The sequence below is a fragment of the Falco peregrinus genome, chromosome 15, assembly GCF_023634155.1.
Source record: "Falco peregrinus isolate bFalPer1 chromosome 15, bFalPer1.pri, whole genome shotgun sequence".
Taxonomy (NCBI): Eukaryota; Metazoa; Chordata; class Aves; order Falconiformes; family Falconidae; genus Falco; species Falco peregrinus.
Genome location: NC_073735.1, coordinates 5,399,272 through 5,421,780, shown reverse-complemented (window position 1 = coordinate 5,421,780; position 22,509 = coordinate 5,399,272). Strand labels below are relative to the sequence as shown.

At 49.4% G+C, this 22,509-nt stretch overlaps 1 protein-coding gene across 1 annotated transcript in view; it reads right to left on the bottom strand.

The window, feature by feature from the left end:
- Positions 1 to 22,098, bottom strand: part of KIRREL3 (kirre like nephrin family adhesion molecule 3) — a 340,186-nt gene extending 318,088 nt beyond the window's left edge. Inside the window, 1 exon segment of the mRNA XM_055819503.1 lies at positions 21,893 to 22,098. Coding sequence (XP_055675478.1) covers positions 21,893 to 21,953 — 61 coding nt within the window. The 5' untranslated portion in view covers positions 21,954 to 22,098.
- Positions 22,099 to 22,509: the final 411 nt, after the last annotated feature.

Genomic DNA, 22,509 nt, shown 5'->3' with positions numbered 1-22,509 from the left:
TGATGCCTCAGCTGCTTCTAAGCCAGCTAAGCCTAGAAGATCTGGTGCTGGTATAAAATAGTAAAGCTTCTTATGAAGCATCTCATATAGGACAAAAGCCACCAACCACAGGGACAAGTTCACCAAACCTAGAGAGATTCATCATTATTAACTGGCTTTCCAGGAGGTCTCCCTGGGCTGGAAAGCAGGGTGCTGGGGAGCAAAGCACGCAAAGGGGATGAGGACAGCTGGAGCTGCTGGTCAGTTCAACAGCTCTAAAAACCAGAGGCTGCTGAGAACAAGCCCACGCGCTGCACGGAGAGGAACAGCTTCTACTCTGCAAGACATCAAGGGGAAAAAGATATAACTGAGGATGGCTATCGTCAGAGTAGTATTACAGAAAGACACGAAAGAAGGTAGCACTAAGGTCTCAGTCCCACCTGGGGAGCCCTGAAGCTGTTTGTACAACTGTAACATGCCATGAAAGATTTACGGAAGACTGAAGGAGTGGTTTTCCTTCCTTGCCCCAAAGAGCCTGCAGTTTGCACCCCAGCAGGTAACATCCTCTGACAGCTGGGAGGGTTGGGACCCATCCCAACGAAGGCAAGGGAGATCCACAGCTGGTGCTGCGCAGAGGCAGGATCACACCATAGGGAACCAGTGCTGTGGGTAAACAGGAGTCCTTGACCTGCGAGACAACAAAATGCAGCCAAGCAAAAAGACCCTTCCCTTCAGCTAAAGCAAGTACGTAGTACTAAGTCTCCTCTCCAGAGGGAGAGGTTGGTTTTGACAGACAAAATCCTACAGCTGACTAGGAAAGTGGCAACCTGCAGATATAACCTGTGGGGAACTGAGATTCGGATCTCCAACAGCGGCGAAGCCCTGAGCTGCCTGCTGAAGCCAACATCACTGTACTTGCAAGATACCAACTTATTTTGAAATCAATACCAAGATTTATTGATCCAGGAAGGAACTACCGACTGACAAGAACAACTAGTCGATAGCAAGCCCAATGGGTAATAAGTTTTAGTGGAGATTGGAAAAAAAAAAAAAATTCCAATCTGAATTTTGTTCTGGGGCAAAACTCTGCACATGCTGATTATCACAGCCCAGGAGCAAGCCAGGGACTCCTCACTATTATGCTGATATTCACACTGACCATCTCCGATGCCAAAGTCTGGGACAGCACATCACCACTGAATGAAAAAAGAAACCCTATTAGCTCTTAACAGTGAGCTGCCTGGCAGAGGACAAGTTGCTAATACAGACTACCTTGAATATCATAGCAAGAAATTCAACCTGCACAGTCAAGGCCAAATTCAGGCACGTAACACAGGGATGGCAGGAGTTCAAGCACTTAAGGTGTCTTTTGAAACCGCAGTAAAATCATGCCATCCCATCCCTCTGTGAAACGGACTCCACTGAATATCCACTGCTATACCCTGAAAGGCAGCAAGACCAAAAAAAAAGCGAGCAAACCAGATCTGACCAACTGAGGCTGGGAAAGCTGGTTGCAGCAATTTCCCCTCGTTTGTCTACAAAATCTCAACTGCTGTATCAAAATACAAAAAGGGGTGTCAGTTACCAGAAGGGCATCCTCCATATCGTGATAGGGGCTGAGGAGAGAGTTGATACCACATTTCTCAAGTTGAAAAACCAGCGCCTTAACTCCGATATTTCAGAAGCAGCAAAATCCCACCTTCAACTACAGCTGCTACTTGAGGGAGGCAACAAGGATTTCTAAGGTGCCACAGACCCACACAAAACACTGAAGCCTGCTGGGACCAAACTGCAGAAGTACCATCCTGTAGCTCCAGGGCACGAAGAACCTCTCGCACACTTCACAGTGCAACAGGTCTGACTTACGTTTACAGGTTTCCAGGAAGCCATCACCTAAACCCTCCCATTATTCCCTTGTCAATACCCACAAAACAGATTTAAGAAGAACAAACAGCTCTTCCCGGCTCCTTGAAAAGGCTCAGGCAATCTAATACTGCCTTGGGATCTCACACTGAGGTAACCCCAAGGCAGTGAAGAGGCTGCAGATGGAGGTGGGAAGAAAGATTTGGAGAGCAGGGGTTTTCCTCGTAGCGATGACTGGTGTCTAGGCTAAAGGCTGCCAGCACCCGCAGAAGCAACTGGCACAATATGACAGCCCTGCAGGAGGATAACTGGGCAGAGAGTGCTGTGCAAAATAAAGTGTTTACTAGCTTTAATATTTAATTGTGCAAAATGAAGAGAAAGAAGCTGGGGAATCAGAACTGCAGACAGAGATGCACATACGTGTCAGGTGCTCTGATGCCACCATGCCAAGCTGAGCACCTAAATGAGCCAAAGTATCAACATCAAGAGCACCCGTTTGGATGCACCCATCATGCTGACTGCTGCCAGGCTCCCTTCTGTTCTCCTCGCTGGCAGAGCAAGAAGTGCTCTCCCCTCTGATTTGGGAGAGCACAGCACAGAGGGAGGCACTGCAGGCACAGGGAGAGGCACCACGTGCAGCAGTCATGAAAGCACCTATGTGAAATCCAGCAGGCATAAGGTCAGCTCCATGGGACCTGAGCTGCTCAACCAAGCCATAGGCTCCATCCAACCTCATGTATAAGAAAACTATTGGCATCCACATCCCAGCATAGAAACACTCGTGTGAGCCACCTGAGAAGGGCTCCTTTCCCATCTGCATCACCCAAAAAAAGTCTGGCTTGTAAAGGAGGTAGAGCACTGCTCATTCGCAGGATTGTTTTTCCTCATCTACAAAGAGATGCCTTGCATTGACACTCTTTTATTCAAAGGCTTGGAAGGAAGGATACCTGCAAGGAGGTCCCCTCCACCCTAAAAATCCCAGCAGCTGAGCCTGCTTAAAGTTGCTTAAATCTCAGTCTGACTGACTCTGCTTAAAGCTGTTCACCTGTTCCCACTAAATGGCTTTCCACTGCTATTTGTCTTTGGAGGCAGCCTGGGAGACCACAATCACTGTCAGACACACTCAAACCTTTCTATTCCTTTTCCAAAAGGATACCAAATCAGCTCCAAATGAGTCACTGAAAAGCTCTACATCCCACCAAGGGAAAAGCCTGAACTATTGTGTGACTAAAGCTGCTGTTTGTATTGTATCTCTGCATATGGCCAAACTCGGCATGGAAATTAAAAGGAAGGCTGGCTCCATAAATATTGCAGTGTGAACAACACAGAGGTCTTTGCTGGATTATCACTGCTAAAAGGAACTGCAAAGCATCCAGCTACACAAATGAAAGATGTTAATAGAGCGGTCCCAGCGGAGAGGAAGGCTGTATATTACGTGGAGCTGCTTTAACATCCTGCAAAATGTGCAGATTTAAATAACGTTCCCCTTTCACACAGAATAAATCTCTGCGCTTTCCACAAAGAAATGCAGCACATGCCTACGCCAGCCTACTCCAGTGGGCAGATGGCTTACGGGAGACATGGGTGACGGATTGAAGACCTGACATTTGTGTCCCTCGTTTGATGCAATGGTACCAACCAGCTCCACCAGACAAGGCTGGGCTGTAGCATGCCTTCATATGTAATCTTCCCACCCACAGTACTCTTTAGATACAAAGGAAAAAAAAAAAAAAATTGGTTAAGACAGATTTTTCTCTCCAACCTTTTAATTAAGCCATTAGTCTCTTCCCCCTTAACCCAGGAATGAAAGGCCTGTCTTCACAGGAGCAAATGATTTCCCCAGAGTAATGAAGATGCATTATCATACAGGAAAAAATCATTAGTTGCCATGTCCAGGACAATGCGATTGCTCAGTTACTACACTAAAACACACAGCACCCTTCCCAGTGCCCCAGGCGCAAACTTGGAAGGGATGCATCCAGAGAAACATCGCTTCTTCAGGAGAAGACCTGGACCCATGCAAAGGTCCTACTTGAATTATTTTCTAAGCAAGCCTTTGCTCACTTCACCTTTAAGGCACCACAGCAACAGGCAGAAGAACTCAGGAGGATTTTCTCCAAGTGCTTTACAGTAGCAAAAAAGGGCCTGGGGAGTTTCCCATCACATTGAGGTGGTCTCAAATACCCCAGTAAGGATTCATCAGGAAACCAAATGCTCAAGTGCCTCTAGGACCAGGAGGCACTTCACACCGAGGGAACGAACAATGAAACACAATCAACAGCAGGGAGCAGACTGGGTGACCCAGCAAGTCACTGAATCAGAGACACCTCTCCTGATGAGAGGAGACCGCGTGACTGATTCAATGTCGGGGTGACCCAGCTGGCTCTGCTGCAATGCATGCAGCAGGGACTGTCAGCTTGGCTTTGGGTCCCACTCTTCCTTCCCCAAAGCTCTACGTTAGCTGCAAAATACTATTCACCCACAACTTACCCGATCAGGATGATCCAGCTCACGGTTTCCCCCTCTTCATCACCCCCAGGATGATTAAGAATGAGATTTAGTCATCTAACTAGGGTACCATTATTCCTTCAAATGTATAATTTCAGTACACCTCTCACCTACCGAGATACCCATTAGAAAAATGACTCATTAGCTCTTCCCCCTGCATGTTCAGCATAATACTTTCAACATATAGATGTGGGTCAACCAATGCTATTCATGAACTCCAATCAAACCCATTCAATTGTTCAGACTGAAAGGGGGGAGTGGGTGTCAAAATGAGAAGTGTTTTATTTAGACATTTTCCCCTCTACATGAAACATTTAGACTTTTTCCCCCCCAAGACATCTCTGAAGTTAATCTACTTTAAAAAAGGTTTTTTAAGTCTGAACAAAGAACATATCATCATATCAGACGAAATGTTTTATTTGACCTGAAACAAGTATTTTCAGTTTGTTTTCAGTTAACCCAATATAGCATTCCTTCTTCAGTTTTTCAGTTCAGACAGACAAGGGGGAAAAAAAATTCAGAGCTCCATACACAGCCCATTCAGTAACAGTTGTCAAAACGACCATAGCTTATGTTAATATTAAAATACTGCTTTAGCAATTTATGAACAGTATCTGGAACGCTAAGGCACAAATTAGCAGAGATGAAATTATTTACCCAAGATAATACATTTTGACATTAGTATCTTTCTATTGCTCAACTAATCTTAAATAGATATAGGTTTATACTGAAAACAAGGAGGAAAGGTTGATGGTTTACACAGGTTTGAGGTGATTCCCAAAAGTGTTTCCACCCCTTGGTGGGCATGACACACATCTTTAATGAAGGTGCTGCCTAGGTAATTTTAACATGGCATTTTTCAAACCAAGGCTAGCACAAGCAGGTGCCCCAGGCAGAAACACCACTCCTAAAAATAACAACTGCTTTAGCAAAAGCAGGCATGATATTACCGCCTGACCAGGGTGCGAGGCCGGGAAGTGCTGCCACAGTCTCATAAGGTACCATTGTAATCCCTCCCCACCCAGCACACAAACAGCCAAGAGCAATGTTCAGAGATGTCAGTAGCACACAGAGCTCTGGAAATAGTTTGAACAGTTTATATTGGTGCACGATGGCTCAGACATCTGGGCTTCAGCCTACACCTGAACCCCCAGTATTCAGCTGTCCCAAAACAATGCTCCTTACGGTGCAAATCCCTCCAAAAGACATCCCACAGGCTTTTAAGACCCACAACCTAGTGAAATCATGCAAAAATTGAGTACCTGGATTTGATTACTGCATGCCTCAATTCTTTACGTGAAGAATGTGATACTTGACTCCTTTGGAGAAGGTGTAAGGCTGGTGACTTCTAAGACTACAAGACAACCTGGTGTGGCTGCCAGGGGTTTATATATACACACTCAATAGGTGTTGAGCTTCAGGGCAACCAGCAGTTTGCTGCCACGCAAGGTACCTTCCCCATCACAGCAGGGAGCGGGTATCATGGCTGTTTCGGGCACTGGTGCTGCACACGGCAGTTGCTTTAGTTAAATGCAAACTAGCAATCTCTGCCTTCACATATGACAATTGCCATGTGATTTCTGTCTCATTAAGCTCTGAAATGTAAAACAAATGGGATTTATGTGGCTGCTGTTTGGCGTTCACTTGCACGATGTCAAGTCTTGCATTTAACGGCTCTTCGGCCTTGTCACTGTCTCAAGATTGTTTCCGTTTGGCTTCTGAGCCAACGCCATACCTGATGGTTTCCCACCTCAAGCTGAAATACGACATGAGGAAGAGGCAGACATGGGGTTGCTCTAGCAAGCAAACCCTCCTATTCACTGCCCTCCACCCTGGTTGTGATACCAGCTAGCGCGGATCTCTGCTGCAGGCTCCTGTGCCTCAGTTCCCCTCATCTGCCACTGTCAGACTCATTCAGCTTATTCAATTCCCAGCCCTCCGTCCATCAATCCAGCATTTTTATATACAGCAAGTTGCACTGTGCACGGAATAACAAATTCTGCAAAGCACTTATTTGTAAGGCTGGGATGAGAAAAGCTACAGGCAGCATTTGGGAGGTATTTTGGAGAACACGGACCATCAGTGAAATGCTATCCCACACACAATACAGAAAAAACCTAAAGGCTGGCTACAGAGCATTTGATTCTAGCAATCATTCACTGAGGTACAAAGAACACTCCCAGTACAGCATTGTAAACTCATTATTTGGGGCAAATTTAACAAGTGCCACTGATATACAGGCTGACTGATGCTCAAGACATGAAGATTCATGACCACGGGTCTCCAGAGCCATGACTCTGATCCTCCTCTTCTGATTACAAAGACCAACCACTCACTGATGCTTCACAAACTGGCAGCACTAACAAGGCTATTCCTAGACCCAGAGCATCTACAGCAACACGACTAACCACTGAGTGTCATGGAGCTAAGTCAAGGGGATTCACTTAAACCACAAAATTGGGGATTATGACCTATAAAAGCGTCAGAGAGCACCAGCCTCCACTTCCAAAAGCAACCCAGCAGCCTAGTATTAATGCTGGATTTTTCCAAGAGCAACTCTGTGTTGGGTACCCAACTTTGGTGATGTTAAAAGGCGTGGCATTTACTCAAAGTATCAGGCAAACTCCTGGCATTAAAGATGGCCTGAAACGCTGTGACTTGGGCACCCAGAGACAGAAGCATCGCCAAGCTCTGGCAGCTGTTGGGTCCTCCAGCCTAGCACGACTGCCCAAGGATGCTCAAAGAGCCAGAAGCAGGACAGCGATTCCACTCCAGCTCCCCACGGCCCACGCCACCACCCCTGCCACAAGGCCACCTTCTCACCCCCACGAAACATTGTCACCTTGGGCACAAAAGATCTTGTAAGCAGCACAGAGAGCATGTGAGAAATTGTAATGCCAGCGGCACAAAGCAGCATGGAAGGAGATGTATTGTGGAGAACCACAACAAAAAATGAGGTTTCTATGGGAAGCACAAAGCCGGACATTGTTCAGCAGAGCCCCACTCCGCAAGCCGAGGCAGAGAACCTTGTACAAAAGCAAGAGCTCCCACTGATGCCATTGTCAAGCTCATAGAGCAGAGATTTCTCTGGAAGAAAAGCAGACCCCACGACAATTATTTATCACCACACAAACATCTTCCTTCTTGCCTTTTGTTGATGCAACACAGACCACATGTGTCTCCAGCCAGGATGAGAAAAGCTACCAGCTGGATCAAGGAAGGCTGAGATTAATCTGGTTTCACATAGATAAAAAAAAACTCGAGCAATCAGTTTTAAAATTAATATTAAAGTTGTAAGTCACCTTTGACTATATTAAAATATAAACTGGAGCATACAATAAGCCTCAAATAAGCCCCACCGGCAGTCAGAACAGCTCCCTTATCAACCTCTAACATCCCCTGTAAAATAATAACTGGAAGCCAGACTGCTCTGAGAGAAACTCGTTCTCCTGGGGCAGTGCGATGTGACCCAATTCCTGCTGCCATTTCAGAAGCCCTCGCTTGGCCGTTTTTCAGCATGCCAGCAATGAACTCAGCTGCAGCAGAAGTCATCTGGGAAGGGAGAGCTGGCATGGAAAGGCTGAGCCTTAAGCTATATGCCGGGTGTATCTGCTGCAGATATGGGGCAGGGAGCAAGAATGTGAAGGGATGCGGTGCTGTAATTCAATGAAGCACCTGGGCTTTGGTGTCTTTTTCCTCCCCAGTAATGGCATGGAGGTTTGGGAACTGGTTTTCTCCCAGCCCTTGGCTTCTCCTTCTCCATCTGACACTTTCTCAACATTTCCAAACTTTCTTCTCTATTGCTGACTTTGAAAGAGGCCGAAAGGTTCTTGTCAGGGGAAAGCAGCATGGGTGGACCACGGCAGCACCAAGGGAAGCTGGCCTCAGCAGCACCACATGCTGTGGCAGAGCAGGATTGATAGGCATCACAGCCAAAGCCCACATGCAACATCAGCTGCTGAAGGACAGCAGAAATAACAGCCCCATGATGAAGGGAAGGGTCACGGTCTGATGAGGAACACAGGTAGCTGCAGCCAGCAGGTATCCACCCTCACCCTGAGCACTACTGCAAAGTCAAGGAGAGAACGAAGGCACGCTTGGATTATTTTGCCCACGGACCACTGCATTCAGCATCACAGGGCTGATGCTGGCTGTAACCAGCTCTAACAGCAGTCTCTCTACTTCACCACACGGCAAGTCCATACCCAGACCCACTTCGCACCAGTATAACCTTAAAGAGGCTTCTCTGGTTGGTTAAGATGGACTGAAGCCATCCTTTGATTTCCACAGATAGCTGCCTCCATAAGGGTTCAGAAAGACTGAGCCAAGAGCTGCTGAGGCAGAGACCACCAGCTTCAACCGCTTATGCGCAGGGGGCAAGTGGGTCTTGGGGAAAAGCGATGGTCCTTGCGCTGCCAGAGAGCTCTGTCACCAGCAGAGCTGCACAGGCTGCTTTCTAGCAGACTGCCGCCTGCTTGAGAGGGCTCCAAATAAATAAAGCCACTGTCTCATTAGCATGCAAATCTATTCGAGCCCCTATTTCAATTTGAATTCTATGCATATGATCAGAGTGCAAAATGCAAATTATACAAATGCACCCAATATGAAGAAACAAGCAGGAACTTTGCACAAAAGGATTAGGGCCAGGCTATTTCCCCCCAAAGTTTACAGTGCTGGTGGGGGCTCCTGTCAGGGAGCATCCTTTAATGGTCCGCAGTCATGCGGCACAGAGCTTTACCTACAAAATAGTTTAAAAAGCACCGTGACTCTGGCTTCGGCTGCTGGAGCAATGACTCGAGACAGGTTGCAGGGGACAGGAGGAGGATGGACGGGCTAGGGCCAAGAGGCAAGGGGTGCTATAGCCTCAGCACTCATGGCCAAGGGTCTCCCCCCAAGGGATCAGCACCCAATTCAGATTGGCCTGAAGGTACCAGAGATGTCCCCAATGCTCCTCCAGAAGCCCCCAAAAGGCAGCACTGCCAGCATCTCTCCAGCACCAGTCACTGCACCTACCAGCCCAAGGCTATGGACCAGGATAGCCAGCTCAGGGCAGCAAGGTGGGTCTAAAGCAGCAAAGACCATCAGGAAGGTGGTCACCACCCCTGTTCAGCCCCACCATCTTAGTGACGAGGGAGGTGATGCTTCACAAGTCCCAAAATGCTTAACCCCTCCTTCCCATGGAGCTTTGGCTGGGAAAGGTCTGCAAGGTCTGGGAGGAAAAAAAGAAGCCCAGCTTGGAAGGTCCTCTGCAGACCAAGGTCAGATGAAAAGAATCCCAGTTCACCTGATTTTAGCAAAGTAAGGCTCTGAGCTCTGCTCTAACAGGAGCCCCAGCTCCTTTCTCCAGGCTGCCTGGGCCACCAGCCCCACGGCGTGGGAGACCCTGCTCCCTAGTCAGACACAAAGCTCGGGCAGAGCAGATGGGAGGCTGCATGCATTCGCTTCTCCCTCCTACGTGCACAAAATACTCAACCCACCATTTATCGTATTACATTTTCATTTTAAAGTAAATACCTGTTTTCAATTAGTACTTACCGTGAGGGGCATGCATCACTGAGAACACTTATTTCTCTTCCTTTCATTATTAGATTAGAAGTCGCTCAAGTTTAACTACACTTAACAGCAGCAGAGACGTAACTGTTCTGCAGACGCTAATCCACTTCCCACCTCCACCCCCAAAAAGGCTCCAATCCAGCTAACACAAGCCTCAGTACCGAGTCTGCACATCAAGGTGCTGGCACTCAAACCTGCTGCAGCCCTGACCAACCCCTCAGAGCCTGCCCATCCATACCTTGCACATCCTACCTCCAGGCTGTTAACAAATTCCACTGCTTTACATTCGTGTCAGAAAACCTGACCCCCTCGCAATTTCATCTCTGTAGCAAGGAGGCTTGCATGGACTTCCCCATGGGTATATAAAGCGAGTCAAACCCAGCACAAAGACTTGCCCAAAACCTTACAAACAAAACCAAAAGCACTGGGGATCAACCATGTCTGGTGCTCCACCTACTCATTCATTCCCATCAAATGACAGGTAAGCATATCACTTGGCTAGCCACCATTTTCCTCCAAGTCTCCCAAATGTTTCCAAGCCTCCTCATCTTCATCCCATTCAGGAAAGCCCCTCCTCCCACAGCAACCATGAGATTATCCCCCAAGCACATCCACGTGCTGCCTGTGCAGCCCTCTGCTAGAGCACTCATAAGCATAATAGTACTATTATACTTTGCTCATTATGCCTCATTTTTATTACATGGCCTCATTAAGTTAAGAAGCCTCTGTAATTTAACTGCATCTCTTGGTCTCCGCACGGGGGCTCCAGCTGCGTTTGTCGTCAATCACTTTATTAAAAACACAGGACAAAAATTACTACTATACCATTACCGCCCATCAATCTCTTCAATTGCCTCTTAGGTCCTTTCTTTACCTGCTCAATGCACCAGGGCCAGATGAATATCACTGGCACCTTTATAATCCTTCCATATTTTTCCAGTAATTACGAGCTGATTTTAAGGGTGCTTTCAGGGAACAGCAAGTAAGGCACATGCTGGCACACAATGCCCTCATGGTGTACAGGGGAGCAGGTAATAAAAGCATGCAACCAGACCAAGAGAAGTAAACTGTGTTAGAAAAGAAAATGTAATTGTATTGAACCTAACACAAGATGCTTTAGATTCACAGGCCAGGTCAACAGTATTTTAGATTTAAATATACTGTGACAAATTGGCACACTGCAAGAGCCATCATGGTGAGTTCACTGACCAGGCCAAAGGCAAGAAGAGATCTGCATCCCATTTCTAAACCCCAGAGAAGGATGACCAGCAATCAATACTCAAACAGTTTCTACAACAGCTTCCCAGCATCCCTTCATCCACCAGGGAACAGCGGTACTCGCCATCCTTTGTGCAGAAAAAAAACCCCTTCCTGAACTCGATGTTAAAATTGCAAATATCAAAACACAGTACATTGACAAGTCCACTTCAAAGTTTCCAATCCATAATTCTTGGAGGTTTCCTGCTCCACAACAAGTTTCAGAGGTTCAACATTTCTTCCCGATTTTGAACAAGATGATTCCACTGGGACAACAACTCTGATCTGCTCAAGTCAGCAGCAACTTGCACAGGTTAAGAGCACTACACAGATTTCTGTGTATGCTTGGGAGAAAGCCAAACCACAGAGAAAAACCTACCTGCTGCAGAAAAAAAATAAAAAATCAGTATGCTGGATGAAAAGTTTGCCCCAACCACCACCATAAAGACACCATCAAAGGACACCAGCCATTTGGCAACTGCATATGGTCCTTTTCTCTTTGAGAGGTTTCATTCTTCCCCCCTCCCTCCTTCCCCCCAACCCTACTCACTCCCAGGAAACAACTGCTTTGCCTAGTCAGCTCTTCTCCCTTCTGGTTTGCTTCCATCACAGAAAGGGCAAGAAAAGGCAAATTCGGGAGATCACAGCTAGTACACAACAAGTTGCACAGAGATGCTGAACAAGTGTAGGGGATACCACCTTAATGCAGTCAGCACCTCCCAGAGAAGAAAGGGAGGAAAGTGAGAGGTGTCAGCTCTTTGAAAGAAAATGCAACCTTAGGAGGAGGCCAGCATCCAAAGCGTGGCAATCTGAATGCCCTGGCAGTTGCCTTTTTAGCCAGCACATCTGATTGAAGAGAGCTTTGAAGATTTCAAAAGGCGCCATGTTTCTTAGTTTATCGCAAGTGTCTATCTTAAACCAATATTATCATTTTAAGCATGACCAGAGCAAAAAGGAATCTTCAGAAACTGTTCCTGCCGCAGGAGATAGACACTCACAGAAGAGGCAAATTTAAAAAAAAAAAAAATCCCTCAGACTTACAACCCCACGCAGGACCCCGACTCACATCCAGCCCAACGGCACTGCTGCCGCTATCACTGCGGATCTGTCAGGAGGCAATGTTTACACTGTTTGGGGCTTGACAGCAAAAGGCACTTCTGCTCGCCCATGAAGTTCCCTCCTCTGCCCTTTCTGAAGCGTACATCTCCGCATCATTGACACTGAGCCCCTACGCTGCAACCCAAGGGGAATGAACATTTTCCAAGGGGTGGCAGGAAGCAGAGCCAGCCACTGTCTCTTAAAAAGCTTCCCATATTCACCATCAGGAGCAAACACCCCCCAGCCAGCAGGAATCGATGCCCAACCCTACCACCAAACCAAAGACTGCATGCTAACCAAGCAAAGATGCTCAGCAAACCTTCCACCTCACCAAAGCAAGAGCAGATCACAACATCCAGGATGCGCTGCTGGCTCAGGATAACTTTAGGCATGCAGAGACTGAGCTGGACTGCAGAGGTTATCTAAGCTGCACTTCAGAACCCGCTTTAGGCACGCTGAGGTTGAAGGACTGTAGGGCTGAAGGTGTTTCTCTGTCTCACAGGGAAGCTCACGAGCAAGGGAAAGGCAGCAGTATTGTCTCCCAAGTACAGAAAGAAGATGCCTCTCGAGGTTATGTGGCAATCTCCATTATTACAAGTGCAAATAAAGGAAGTTGCAAGAAATCTACCATCTACCAGCAAGTCAAGCTTCAGCTTAGACAGAAGGAGTTAATTTACTACCAGTCAAAGGTCTGATATCTTAAACCTTTTCAGATCTGGACAAGATGAAGAATAAGCGTAGACAGTGTCAGACTGATCAGGAGGACAAAATGCTGCAAACAGCTGCACCTAATTTTAGCATCTGCTGGTTCTGTTTCTTCAGCACTTGCGGGTGGTGGTGGGGGGATGGCCCCGTCACTCCCAGCTTATTAAAGACACAGCCAGAAGGAAAAGTGAGGAGTGTTAAATCACATTCTGGGGATTAGCTCATGGGAGAGAGTAAGAAACAAACCAGCAAGGCACCACTGACCAGTAACGATACTATTCCCTTCTGCAGGATACTCCTTTGCCCCGCAAGGATGCGCAAGAGGTCCATCACCTCCATGCATGGCGCTGCCGAACTTACATACATTAATCACCAGCCGGGGGGTAAGAAGCAGTGGGGGTCAGACACAGCCTCCCACATTCCTCTCCTACACCCTTCTGCTTTTTGAGCAAGCCCGCAGCATTTGCATCACTGCTACGTGCTCCCTGGCAGGGCCACCTCGAGACCTGCACCATTGCCTGGAGACGTGCCCAACCACGCAATGGGGTGACCGCTGCTCCTTGAATGGGTGAGAACGGCAGAAGGCCCCCAACTCACCTCCCCAACCTTCAAGCAACCTCTCTGCAGCGCAGGAGGAGGAACGGCCTTGGCGGCTGAACCCCAAACCTCTGGCTGGGTGCACTCAGCCTCCCCACAGGGGTGAAGCCCAGCAGGTCACCTTGCGCCTCTCCAAAGGAGCCCGGCACCGGCAGGTCAGAGCTCAGCGCTCAGCTCCATGCAAGCGCTGCTGCTGCCACCGCCAGGCTGAACCGAAAAAGTGAGAATAAAAACTGCATCAGCTCTGCCAGGTGACCTGGTTTGAGATTCAAAATACTCGGGTATTCCTTCCCCCGTGCACCCCCAGTGCTCTCTTCCTTTAGTCTGAATTATTAAGACACCCCACATGTCTGCAAGCTGTTCCTCCAGCACTGTAAATGCACAGCCTAACGAGGCGAGAGCCGCAGTCCCGCTCTGCTCAATGAACGAGCTATGAAAACCTCCGACTGCTCGCCGGGGCTGCTAGGACACGCCTGGGATGCTCTGCTCAAGTCACCTGGAACAGCAATGGCCGGTCATTAAAATACACGCTCTGCAGGGTAACAAGTCCACACAGACCAGAGGCAGAGACAGGCATTAGAGGAGCTGATAAGGCTCATCTGACTGCTAACGATTTTGTCTACAGTTATTTTTGTGCAGCTGGGAACAAGTGGCTACAGTCAGCTACTTGCCAGCTGGGGAGAAAGCAGCAGTTTTGTATCATTGGGAATGGAAACACGTCCAGCTCAGCCCCCTACCCTGCTCCCAGATTTTTCTCTCCTTGCTGGCAGGGCTTGCCATGGACTGGCCAAGACAGCATCCAGTGACATCTCTGGGTGACGGGTGAAGACGCAAAGTGAGGGGTGGTAAAAAGCAGGGGCTTCCTGCAGGCACAGCTCGAGGAAAGGGATTCAAGCCTCTGCTGACAATTGAGCAACACCTCAAAGCGCTGGCTGGATTTAGATCCCTTTACAGGAGCCAGATGCCTGTCTGGCAGAGAGAAACTCTCATTCACGCAGCTGAAGGTGACCATCTCCCTTCATCCACCTTCATGTGCAAAAGCCTTGCCAGCATGGACCAACATCACTCCTCCCTGACAGCCTGCATCTCCATGGCTTGCCTGCAGCTCAGGGCTTACAGACAGTTCTCAAAGCACAACATGTTCCTCACTGCAAAGCAGGCGGCGGCCGAGCCTCACCCCTTGGCCTCACCAATTTCAGCCAAGCAACTCACAGTTTGCACTGGAAAAAGCAAATCCACCTGGGCAGATCTGCAGAAGGGTGCTCATCCTGAGCCAGCAACTCCACCTGCTCAAGCCAACATCAGCTGAATCAAGTTTTCATTTCTGGGCTGCCAGCCAACACCAAAGAAAGAGCAGACCCGCTAGTCTGGAAGGAAGGTCCATATACCCCTTTGTGCCCCCCACACCACCAGCTACCCCCTGCTGTAAGGCGTTTCTGCACCCCTGTCTCCCCATCCCCTTAGGATACAGGTACCTCCATCCAAAGCAGCTCCTTCCATCCCGCATTCTCCATGGAGACCCACAAAATCCTCCTGTTACTGTCACGCTGGCCGTTGTGCAAGTTCGTCTGTCTTAACTTGATGCTGAGCATACAAGCGGGGCTGACATTTATTTAATCCTCATAGTAATGTTGACTGTGTACTTACTGAAACACCTCATGCTTATGGAAGACATTTGTTTCCAAGCAGCTTATGCTAAATTGCAGCGATATAAAGGAAACACTTATCCAATATTGACATTTACTGACTGGCAGCATACAGCTTGAATACTCATTTACCCTAGTGGAGGCAGGGCAGGGGGAAATCTGAGGAGGATTCAGGCCCTTCATTTCTGATCTTTTAATGAGTTAGGCGATATTAAGTTAATGAGCGCATACCTGCCCAAAATGCAAGATGGGACTCCAAACCCAACGGCTTCTCCCACTCATCCCCCGCTTGGGGGAAAATAAAGTCATATTGGACCCACAGCACAAAGCTTTGATCCTTCATCCAGGAGGAAGTCTGAGAAAGTTCATCTCTTCCATTATTGGTGTATATTTCATCTGTAATTAGCAAGGCTCTAGCCTGCAGCATGCATCCTGCTGGGCAGCAAGCTTCTGAAAAAAAACCCCATTGAATATTTTCTGAATTTCCCCTCCCACGGACAGGGTCGCTCACCCAAAAGGCTCCTGAAATTTCCAGCCTTTAGGTGCTGCAGCATACAGGGCATGGGTTTGCCACATGCCATATTGAAAACGACAACAACAGACCCAGGAACATAAATTCACTAGCACTCAAGAGGTGAATTAGCCACCATCCGACCACATACATATTAAACCGACACAGCAATTCCACAACACAGAAAGTAATTGGAAACAAAAGAAAGCATCTATTATCCTAGTTGAAGGTCTGACATGCTTGCATCAATGGTTAACGAGCAGCAGTTATGGCAAAGCCCTCAAAAAACAATTACATCCTGCTCCACCCTGAGAGCCCAAAATGCAACAGACCAAAAGCTTGCTGTAGTTTTTGTTGCAAGTGGGGGCGTTGAATGAACACATTAAGACAAGATCTTACACTGAAGTTAGCATCTGAATTTAACAACGCAAGCGTTCCACCTCCTACTTGTATAGCATGTGACACTAAAAGAGGCAGGACGCCCAGAGCCCATCTCTTAAGAGGTACACTCAAAGCACATTTACATTTTAAGCTGTTTAATGCAACTCAGTAAAAGGAAGAGCCACGCAACCGCCAAGTGCCCCACAGCTCCTTCTGCTCCACTTTGGAGGCTGCTGCTGCCACCAGGGAGAGGCAAACACTCCAGCAGGGGTCTTGCCAGCGAGGCAATGAATAAATGCGCTCGACTATACTCAAAAGGCATATTGAACCAGGACATCTGTTAGGCCACAGTTTCCAAGACCAGAGCCCAGCATTTGCTCTGTCCTACCACAATGTACAATTCAGAAATGGTATTTTCCTCTTCCCCCTTCAAGTAGTTTGGAGTATAGACATGCCCTGAGGCACAGTGAAGTAGAGGAATAGAAACCTATGGAGTTCTGAGTAGCATCAGGATTCCGCTATTCAACCCATGCCTAGAAAGAGTAGCACGGGTTTTGAACTTCATTTCTTCCCAGCCAAAAGAAAAGAAATCCCGCACGTTTCCTGGCATGTTTGAAATTAATACTGCAGGCGATGGATTCACACACCCCCTGCAAGAGCTGGGACAACTGCCAGCCCCGAAGGCAGGGCAGACCGCCTTAAAAACTCACAGCTCCACCAACAGCCTTAAATCTCAGCAAATAAGAGACTGATTTACAACCAATTTGTTTCACTACCTATTGATTTATAAAATAAGCTTGTACACGGTCACTACAGCTCTGTCTCTCAGAGGTAGCTCCCAACGATGTCAAAGGAAGGACCTGCATTGCTACCGAACAGAAGCTAAATTAGGGCCTTCATCAATTGTTGTTATAAATTTGCTGGTCTTTAAAATGAATTAAAAAAAAAAAGCTGTTTAATCCTACTGGAAGGATCCTGGAAGTGATGTAAAGCCCACACTCCAGCAGCATTTTTCATAAAGCCCCCTCCACCTAGCACTGCACCTCCAGCATGCTGAGGAGCTGAAAGCTAGGAGCACCGTACCAACTTGCAAAAACGATCATTAAATCAGAGGTTTCTAGCAAGCCACACTCTCCATCACAGACTGCTTGTAGAAAAACAGTTTATTCAAAGACCTTGATCCTCAGCCAATTCACAACCTAAGGGGCACATCGGCCTCTCCCCTTTATTTACAGCTACAAAAGAAAGAAGAGCATTGAGCCTTTTTATTCTAACATATGCAGTGCAACTACAGAGAGACTGGGAGCTGGTGACACACAGCGCTGGTAACCTGTCAGGGATTTCTGTGCACGTTTCTACTCCAGTTGGTGTCCCCTAAAACAACGGGAAAGCACAGAAGTAATCGACATCTGCCTGAGATGTGCTGTGCATAAACTGCCTAGGGACCTCTGCCTAACCTTGGAAGGGGGGAGGCCAGTAAGGATGCAGCGTTAGCATCAGGGCAGGTGTTTCTCCTCGCTTTCCTCCCTCTGGCAAAGGGCACCTGAACAAAACTGCAGCTCCTCCCTCTCGTTCTTTTCAAATAACTGAAACCTTGCAAGAAAGCCTATTTGAGCAAAGTCATCTGTGGTCCTCACGCGAATCTCACTGCGGGAGGTACAGACTGAAGATGGGAAAGCATGCAGAAATCTAAATTGTGTTAAAACAGACGTTGGAGGAGGCAATCCTCCACTGTTCCTCCGGGATAGCACAGACTAGATGACACCAGCTCCAGCCTGAGGCTTACTTCACCCTCCCTCCCGTGCAGCCCAGTTGAACTCTGTGCTGCCAAACCCACACCTTTGAGCAGCACCTCCCACCTTCACAAAGCCTCTTTCCAAACCATTGCTGTCTTCTCAACTTCTGCAACTTCTTGCACTGCTAGCCCTCCTCCTTGGCGGAATTTTTAAAGCCCAGTAGTGCTTGCTCGCTTTACAATGCCATACGCACTCCTCGTACTTCCCAAACAGCTCCCCAGTGCTGAGAGTCACCTGCTGGGTTTAGGAAACAGCCCAACACGTTTCTCTTGCAAAGCTACCCTGGCTCGCTACATGGCAGGAGGAATTAACTTTAAAGAGGGATCACCATCACAGGTTTCCAGGCTTCTCATTAGCAGGCTCATGGCTGCCAGACACAGCAACCCAGAAGTGCCCCCCACACAGCAGGCTGTGGAGAAAAGCAAAGTCACCAACCCTTGTACACACACATCCCAACGCTCCGGAAGCTTGTGGGTTTGCCCCCGTCACCCAGTAACCTCCCCTGAGATGCTAAAATCCTCATCACCTGGTCCTAACCATTGTTGGTGGGTGGAACTGGCCTGGTTTCTCTCCTCAACATAATTTCACCCTTCTTCACCTGGGGGCTGCTGACCAGCCACTGGGAAGTTGAGCCACTGCTGCTAATAACGGGCCCCTCTGACAGAAGATGGCAAAGCATTTGCTTCCAGGGAGGAACCAAGTGAACTGTGAAGGAGAAAAACATACCCTGCAACACCCAGAGAACTCGGTATTCACTGCCCTGGGGGAAAGCAAACATGCCTCTGGAAAGAGAGCCCCAGACAGGCAGAAATCTTCCCACCCCAAGGTAAATTTTGGATCCTGCCAAATGCATCTCGGTCGTTAACAGTACGGATCAGTAAGAGGCAGCAGCAGTTGTAGGTACACCTTCACCAGTGCTCCCTCCCACAGCCCCATCTCCCACAGCAGAGGCACCTTCCCCAGCTGCTTCCAGCCTCACCCAGTTCAGCTGACACTGGAGCTGAGGAGGGAGGAGTAAGCTGTTCACCAGGCAGTAGCAAAGGCAGCTAGTTTCATGGCAGCATCAATTTTTTCCCCACCAAGTGGCACCACACATCTAGTCTCCACAGGAGGCAAATTGTGCTGCGGCTTGATCTCACCTTCCACCAAAGCTGTGGTCCCGAGAGCTTTTGGGGGCGGGTGGAAGAGCAACACCGGGGGAAAACAGCCCTGAAGAGGAAGCATTGACCTATCGACTTGCAGAAAAAGAAAACACAAACAGTTTCAGACCATTTGCAAGGGTGAAAGACAGAGGATGCTCAAGGGAAGGCAATTTGTTCTCCCCAGATCACCTCAAGAGAAGCTGCAGAAGAGATCCTGCTCCGAGGCTGAGCCATGCCAGTGCACCCAGGTGCAGCGTGGCCTCAGACAGGGAGCAACAACCAACTTCCTCCTGCAAGCTCAGCTGGGAGCCCAAGTTTCAGCCTGCACAGTTTGCAGAAACAGCAGGATGCCGGCATACCACAAGGAGGCACAGAGCCCATGAAGTACAAACCCAAGGGCATAGGTGCACAGATCCAGTGATGGAAAATACCTTTTCAGTGAAGCTTTGTATGGAGCTTTTTATTTTTTTCAAACTAGCATCCAGACCACAGATCCCAAGGAAGTTTCCAGCAGAGGTGATGATCCCATCCCTGCCTCCCTTGGCTCAGGGGAATTTAAGTCCTGCCTGCCTTACTATGGCAAATCTCATCAAGCCACTTCAGTGCTGCAAGAAAGGCAGTGCAGCCCTGTCTGCTCCGTGCCCACAAAAAGGAGCTACTGAAACTCCTGATGGGCAGGGTCAAATGATTTCAGTTGTTCCTTCAAGTTTTGGCCCACCAGCTCCCTGCAGAGTGAGGCATGGCTGCCCAGTGTGTGCACACCTAACATCCCGCCCCCACAGCCCACCAGTCGTTAAGAACACCGTGCGCACCCACAGAAAGTGAATGCCACTGCACCTAGACACACCAGAACCACCACAACAGCTGCCTGAGGGGAGGCCAATGCAACATATCCTGGAAAATAAGCTTCAGTCCTACATCCAGGCCTTTCCTCCTGCAAAGTACCATGTGGTTTAAGGAATCCTTTGCATGAATCTTAAGGCATCTTTTGCACGGTTTCACCCCAAAGGAGGAAGCCACGACATTGCTGACAGCCCCTTGCTCGTGTGCTGTGAGCAGCAAACCTATAGAAATGCATTTGGTTCATCTTACGGAAGAAAACAGCTGAAAACCCTCTGTCAGATACTACCTCTCTGCCTCGTAACCCGGCATGAATAAGCAAGGTACCAGATGCACGCTCCTGACGATACAGGGGAGACAAATCAGCTGAGCTCAGGCTACGCACAGAGCTAAGGAGCCACAGGCAGCTTTTGAACACAAGCGCTATTAAAAAGTGCATTAGCCCTTATTAAAAATAATGGCTGAAAGAGGTGGGGGAGGGGGGAGGGGGAGAGAAAAAAAATCTCACTGGATCCCAGACACAAACTTACTCAGCTCTGCTAGCAGATTGCCATTTCACCTGCAGGGAGTTGAGAGATTCGTGGGAGCGGGGAGAGATGCAAGAAGGCCGGGATCAGCTTCCAGATAGCTGATATCCCTGGACCTGCTGCTGCCCTGCTATACCAGGGAGAGTTCAGATTTGTTCAGCCAGAAATCTACACTGAAGACACAGTGGGTTTCTTTTGTGCAGAAGCAAAGGCGAATGCAAACACAGCTCTCTCCCTGAAGGAATATTAGTACAAGCAGAGAGAGGGAAAGAGAAAAGGGGAAGGGAGGGCAGCATGGGAGCCCAACATCACATCCAAGCCCAGGAAAAGAGAGGCAAGGACAACCAGAAGCCACAGCCACCTCTAAACACGGCGTCCCTGCTCAGGGAATAGGGCGAAACACAGCGTATGGTGGGGGATGTACAGCAATAATGTCTGGCTGAGCAAAAAACCAGCTGCCCGTTGAGAAGCACTACTCTCTCCAAAAGTTTTATCCTTCATTTAATCAACAGATGGACTAGCTGCGTGGGTTTGTGGTGGTTTTTTTTTTCCCCTTTTTTGTTTTTTTAAAAGCAACTCCAAGCCCTACCCTTACAAAAGCTGGCTTCGGGACCACGGCGGTGCGACACAGATGGTATTTGACACGGCGTTGCGAGGGGATGCGCAGCAGATAAGCGAAGCTTGGGTCTGGCTGTAGCTCAGCGTCCTCCACAGGTGACAGATAGTCCAGGGACCAGGCATGCAGCAGCATGTCAAATACAGCTTCCCAAAACGCCTCCCCCCCCCCCCCCAAATCCTTCTTTATTTTTTATTTGAGGGGGGGGGGAGGGAGGAAGGATAGCAAGCAGGTAGTAAAGTTGCAGGGCAAATTCCTGCGGATTCCCACTCTCCTGCCCCGGCTACTGTGGGAGGTGGGATCCGGCTGTGACACCCCCACCACCGCAGCCCCCCACCTCCCCTCGGCTGGCTGCATCCAGCACAACTCCCCCCCACCCCCAGGAGGGTATCGCTCCCTCGGCCGGCTCTGCGGGCTCCCCCCGGGCTGGAGCCAGGCTCCGCGGCCAGCCCAGCGGCTGCTGCCCTCCCCAGCGAAATCCACCATCCATCGCCCCCCACCCAGCACCGGGGAAAGGACCGGGCGGCGACGAGGGCGGCGGGGGGAGGGGGGGGGGGGGGGGGCTGTTGCTGAGCAAAGCCGTGTTTACACACAAACACGATCTAATTAACGGAGCTGGAGCAGAAAGAACTCATTTGCATGCTAAAGATTTTCCCTTAAAAAAAAGAAGGCAAGCTGCCTCGGCGGAGATGCATAAAAAACTCTGCAATCCTCCCCTTTCTTCCCTCCACGGTTTTTTTTTTCCCCTCCTGGTGCAAGGAGCCAACAGCACACGCAGCCCACCCCCACACACACCCCGCGACCCGGGGACCCCCCCCCCCCCGCTCCTCCCGTCCGCCCCGCTCGGAAACTAAGTGCGGCGCCGGGTCGTACCGTGGCTGAGGAGGAAGCAGGCGAGGAGGAGGAGGAGGAGGTCTGCCTGGAAAGCGCTCATTCCTCAGGGTGGGCTCGGCGCCGGGGGTAGGGGGCTCCGCTGCTGCCGCCGGCGGGGGGCTTCAGGCCGCCGCCGCCCGCCGGCTCCGCTCGCCCGGCTCCATCGCCGCCGCCCCCCCAGCTCCTCCCCCGGCAGCGCTGCCTTGACTGGCGGAGCGAGCCTCGCCGGCGCAGCCCGGCTTTTTGAGGGGGGGGGGGGAGAAAGGGGAGGGAGGGAAAGTGATGGTTAAAGGGGGAGTAACTTGCGGTGGCTCAGCCCGCCCGGCTTGGGATGCACGGCGGGGGCTCCGTGTTTGCAAGGCGGGGGCGTTTATGCACACACACCCCCCCCCAAAAGCTTGGCGTGCAGCCAGCGTGGGTAAATGGGATTAAGGGGGGGGGGCTTAAAGGGAGGGAGGGGTGCCCCCCAGCACCCCTCAGCACTGCTGCCTACCCCAGCAGGGGAGGTAAAGCTGGAGCGCAAGCAGTTGCATGGCTCTCCCCTCCAATCTGTAGTTCCCCTCCCCCCCAATCTATAGATTTAAAGGGGGGGGGGGGGGGGGCTTTGCTGCCCGTCA